Raw genomic sequence first — 5,091 nt, 5'->3', positions numbered from 1 at the left:
TTTTTTTTTTTTTTTATTTTTTTTTAATTTATTTATTTACTTTTAATTTTTACTTTACAATTCTGTATTGGTTTTGGCATAGATTGACATGAATCCACCACAGGTGTACATGCGTTCCCAAACATGAACCCCCCTCCCACCCCCCTCCCCACAACATCTCTCTGGGTCATCCCCGCGCGTCAGCCCCAAGCGTGTCATATCCTGCATCAGACATAGACTGGTATTTCGATTCTTACATGTTATTATACATGTTTCAATGCCATTCTCCCAAATCATCACACCCTCTCCCTCTCCCTCTGAGTCCAAAAGTCCGCTATACACATCTGTGTCTCTTTTGCTGTCCTGCATACAGGGTCATCATTGCCATCTTCCTAAATTCCATATATATGTGTTAGTATACTGTATTGGTGTTTTTCTTTCTGGCTCACTTCACTCTGTATAATCGGCTCCAGTTTCATCCATCTCATCAGAACTGATTCAAATGTATTCTTTTTAATGGCTGAGTAATACTCCATTGTGTATATGTACCACAGCTTTCTTATCCATTCATCTACTGATGGACATCTAGGTTGTTTCCATGTCCTAGCTATTATAAACAGTGCTGCGATGAACATTGGGGTACATGTGTTTCTTTCAATTCTGGTTTCCTCTGTGTGTATGCCCAACAGTGGGATTGCTGGGTCATAAGGCATTTCTATTTGCCCTAAAGTCAGGAACAAGACAAGGGTGCCCACTTTCACCACTACTATTCAACATAGTTCTGGAAGTTTTAGCCACAGCAATCAGAGCAGAAAAAGAAATAAAAGGAATCCAAATTGGAAAAGAAGAAGTAAAACTCTCACTGTTTGCAGATGACATGATCCTCTACATAGAAAACACTAAAGACTCTACCAGAAAATTACTAGAGCTAATTAATGAATATAGTAAAGTTGCAGGATATAAAATCAACACACAGAAATCCCTTGCATTCGTATACACTAATAATGAGAAAGTAGAAGAAGAAATTAAGAAAACAATTCCATTCACCATTGCAACAAAAAGAATAAAATACTTAGGAATATATCTACCTAAAGAAACTAAAGACCTATATACAGAAAACTTTAAAACACTGATCATCATTGTCTTACCACCAAGTCTTCATATTATTTTAAGAGTTGTTGCAAAGGAGCCCCTTTGCGGAGTATGCTCTGGTGAAGCAGATGCTCCCCTATCTTTCTTCATAGCTAGGTTCCTGATGGAAACCTCAGTGTAAGAGTGCTGAAGTGTTGATGTGCTTGAAACATGGCCTGATGGCCAGGGCTCTGTCCATTTTCCCTCTTGTTTGGAGGAGAGCAATCCACCTTACCTGCCCTTCCCACCTCGTACCTGAGCAGAATCCTGGGGTTTCATAGTTGAGATGTACTTTTTATAAATAACTACAACTAGACTTTGGTCTTTTGCATCACAGTGAAAGTCTTTGCTTTTTATGGTGATAATTGTTCTAGTAGGAATTATTTAACGCTATGTCATTTGCGAGGGAGCATTATTTATTCTTTTCTTTCCCACCGTCGTTCTCTAATGTTTTGGAAGTCATACATTCTATTTTTGTTTACTCTTAGCTACTTTGGATTAAATAAAAAGGTCTTATACTATATATGCGTATTTCTTCTTTTCTTCTACCACAGCTCCAAATAGACTGGGAGAAAATCAAAGCCAAAATTGAGATGGAAATTACTAAAGAGCGAGAGCGGTCATCTGGCAGCCAGCCCACCAAGAGTACTGGTCTAAAGCACTAAATGTCATGATTACCTTTAAGAAGTTTTACCTCTTGAAACTGAGTGTGATTAATCAAGGATAAGCATGTTTTCATTGCTAAAGAAAAAGGCAGAATCTCCAAGTATAAGCACTTGCTGTGTATTTAATACCAAAAGTACATTCAAAAAGACTGAGCACAAAATAATTGCTGAAATTTCATCTTTTATCTTTTTAGTCCAATAATTAGCAAATATTCCTATATACTTATGATACATCCATGTCATATTGCTTACATCCTAGTTTTCTGTCCATTATTTTATCCCTGAATCTTCAGTATGAACAGATATTAATGCCAATAGTAAAACACTGGACTCTTTAAAATGTATGTTATCATTCATTTCTATTTGAGCTCTAAATTGTAAAGTGCTCCAAAAGTTTATTTAAACAACAAAAAAATGAAGATTGATTTATGAACTATATATAATAATATGTATACTTATATATGTTCGTAGCAACATTATTCACAAAAGCAAAGTGGTGGGCAAAAAAAGATATACATCAGCAGATGAATGGATAAACAAAATGTGGTGTATACACAAAGTGTGATATTATACAGCCTTTGAAAAGAATGAAATTCTGATACATGGATGAATCTTGAAAATAGCGTGCTAAGTGAAAGAAGTCAGACACAACAGGTCAAATATTGTAGAATCCCACTTACATGAGGTATAAAAATAGACAGGTTCATTGAGACGGAAAGGAGAACAGTAGTTGCCAGGGACTGTTGGGAGGGAAAATTGAGGAGCTATTGTTTCATAAGTTCAGAATTCCTGTCTGGCTTGAATGAGTTCTGGAAAGTGATAGTCGTGATGGTTGCCCAACATTGTGAATGTACTTAATGCCCAAATGGTAAATTTTGTTATGTCTATTTTATCATAATTATAGAAATATATCTAGAACAGGCAAGAAATATTTTTCTCATTCCTCTTCTGACTTAAGAATGTTTAGGCACTAGACTCTGGAGTCTGAATTTGTGAAAGTCTCCTTGAATTATCAACCCATTTGACTAGCTTTCATTCAGTATGTCCCCAAATTATTATTACCACAAAAGCTTTTTAACATAGCACAAATAATCCTTAGAAATTCTTCTATGAAACCATTTTTGGAAATGGTACATTATAGAGTGGGCATGTGCATATACATGGGAAAGTGATGCCCTCTCTCACCCTCATTTTAATGAATATGTTTAGTTTTTTTAAATGAACATGTTCCTGTCTTTTCAACATATTCCTTTTCCTTGCTGAAATGTTGTAATGTTCTGTTCTTCATCCAGATGCTGGGTACAATGGTGTGTTCAATTTGTGAAATGTGATTGAGTGGTTTACTTGTAAGTTGTACTTAAATACATTTATTTTGTTTTCTTATATTACAATAAAAAGTTTAAAAAGAAAGCCGGTCAGAAGGGTAAATTTTATTTTACTATAATTTTAAAAGTCATAAAATATAATGAAATATTTCTGCATTGTAACAACAAGTCTCTGATAGCCAACTTGATGCCCTGACATTCAATTCAGTTGATAATACCCTGAGTTAATGTGCTCAGTTGCTCAGTCGCATCTGACCTTTCATAACCCCATGGACTGTAGCCCACTAGGTTCCTCTCCATGGAATTTTCCAGACAAGAATACTGGAGTGGGTTGCCACTTCCTACTCCAGGGGATCTTCATGACTGAGGGATCAAACCCACATCTCTTGTGTCTCCTGTACTGGCAGGCAGATTCTTTACCACTAGTGCCACCTGGTAAGCCCAGAGTTAGTGTAGGTCTCACAAATTAAAGGGCAAGATCCTCAGCTAAATTACTCTTCAGTTGCCAGTCCGCTAGTGGGGACCCTAGGATACTCATACCCCTCTGACTCGGCTGAAAATTTGGGGATTTCTACCACCCCCCCTTCAGGTTTGATAATTGACCAGAATGACTCACTGGACTCACTGAAACATTTTCTGTTACAGTTTTACTATAAAGGATATAATTTAGGAACAGCCAAATGGAAGAGATGCATAGAGTAAGGCCTGGGAGGAAGGAGAGGTGTCAGGGCAAAGGAGACACAGAGCTTCCACACCATCTCCTCATAGAACCCAGGCATGTCCATCATCCTCCCAGCACATCAGTATGTTCACCAACTAGGTCTTGCTGTCCTGAATTTTGTATCAGAGTTTTATTATGTAGGCACAGTTGACTGAACTCAGCCTCTAGCCCCTTTCCTCTCTCTGGAGGTCAGGTGGTTAAAAGTTTTAACCCTCTGATCATGTGTTTTTTTTCTGGTAACCAGCCCTTATCCTAACGCTCTGTAGTCATGCCTCTCCCCTAACACACACACACACACATGTACACGTACACATTCATTAGCATTAACAAAGATACTCCTTTCATTCAGGAAATTTCAAAGGTTTTGGAAGCTCTATACCAGTCCTCCTCCCCAAGCCTGGATACATCCTTTATTACATCTTAGGCCAGTCCCTGGTCTTTGACCATGGGATCTTTTATAGCAAAAGGGACCTGACAGCAACATTTGGAGGAATCAATGTGGGGTAAGGATAGGAAGCTAGTGAACTCAGTGTCCCAATACATTTGATTATCAACACTGGCATTATCTTTCCAGTAACACTAGTATTCTAGCACATAACATTATGGTAGATGTAACCTGAAAAATAAGAGTCAAAGATACACGTTTACTGGAGTCCCATCCAGTCAGTCTGATAGCCCCATCCATCATCATATTGTATGACAGGATGTCTCGGGGCTTCCATTTGATCTTGTCAGGAAACAGAAGTGGTGTCAGAAATAGATGACTTCATGCTCTCAGGCATTTGGTATAATTGAGCTTGAGAGACTATTATGTCTTGCTCTTAGCTTTCTTCCAAGCATTATCGTTGGACTTCTCTCACTGAGTAACTCAGTTACTCATTCATTTACCCTTCATTACATACTATTTCTCCTCTCTGTATCCAAACCTTTTCACCTTAGAAGGGACATTAGGTTTGGCCACTGTGCTGGTCTAGATCACTGGCAGCACTAGGAGTCTAGCAAGTGCCTCCCACTCTGTCCACTCTCATCCATGTAGGAAAGGGTTACATAGGTACAGAGTTAGTGGGCTATCTACCAATAGGCAATGTAACTGTGTTCAATGTTAGCCCAAATACTGCCGCATGGAGTGAAAGCACAACCCAACCCATCAGGCCCTTAGGAACTCTGACATAAAGATTTTAAAACAGCTATGGTTTGGTGCCCAGGAATCATCCCTGCTTCCTGCAACGCATTGGTAGTTGTGGTTTGGTCCAGGGACCACTGCATCAAG

General features: G+C 38.5%; 1 protein-coding gene across 3 annotated transcripts in view; it reads left to right on the top strand.

Annotated features, from left to right (window-relative positions):
* The window catches only part of IFT80 (intraflagellar transport 80), a 134,132-nt gene extending 130,945 nt beyond the window's left edge, over positions 1–3,187 (top strand). For all 3 annotated transcript variants that reach the window (XM_040247857.1, XM_040247865.1, XM_040247875.1), the window contains one exon: positions 1,665–3,187. In XM_040247857.1, the coding sequence (XP_040103791.1) occupies positions 1,665–1,775 (111 nt within the window). In that variant the 3' untranslated portion in view covers positions 1,776–3,187. The remainder of the gene's footprint in view (positions 1–1,664) is intronic.
* The last annotated feature ends 1,904 nt before the right edge of the window (positions 3,188–5,091 follow it).

Source organism: Oryx dammah, unplaced genomic scaffold (genome assembly GCF_014754425.2).
Source record: "Oryx dammah isolate SB20612 unplaced genomic scaffold, SCBI_Odam_1.1 HiC_scaffold_2, whole genome shotgun sequence".
Lineage (NCBI taxonomy): Eukaryota > Metazoa > Chordata > Mammalia > Artiodactyla > Bovidae > Oryx > Oryx dammah.
Note: the sequence above shows the minus strand (reverse complement) of the source record. Positions and strands in the feature narration are given on the sequence as shown.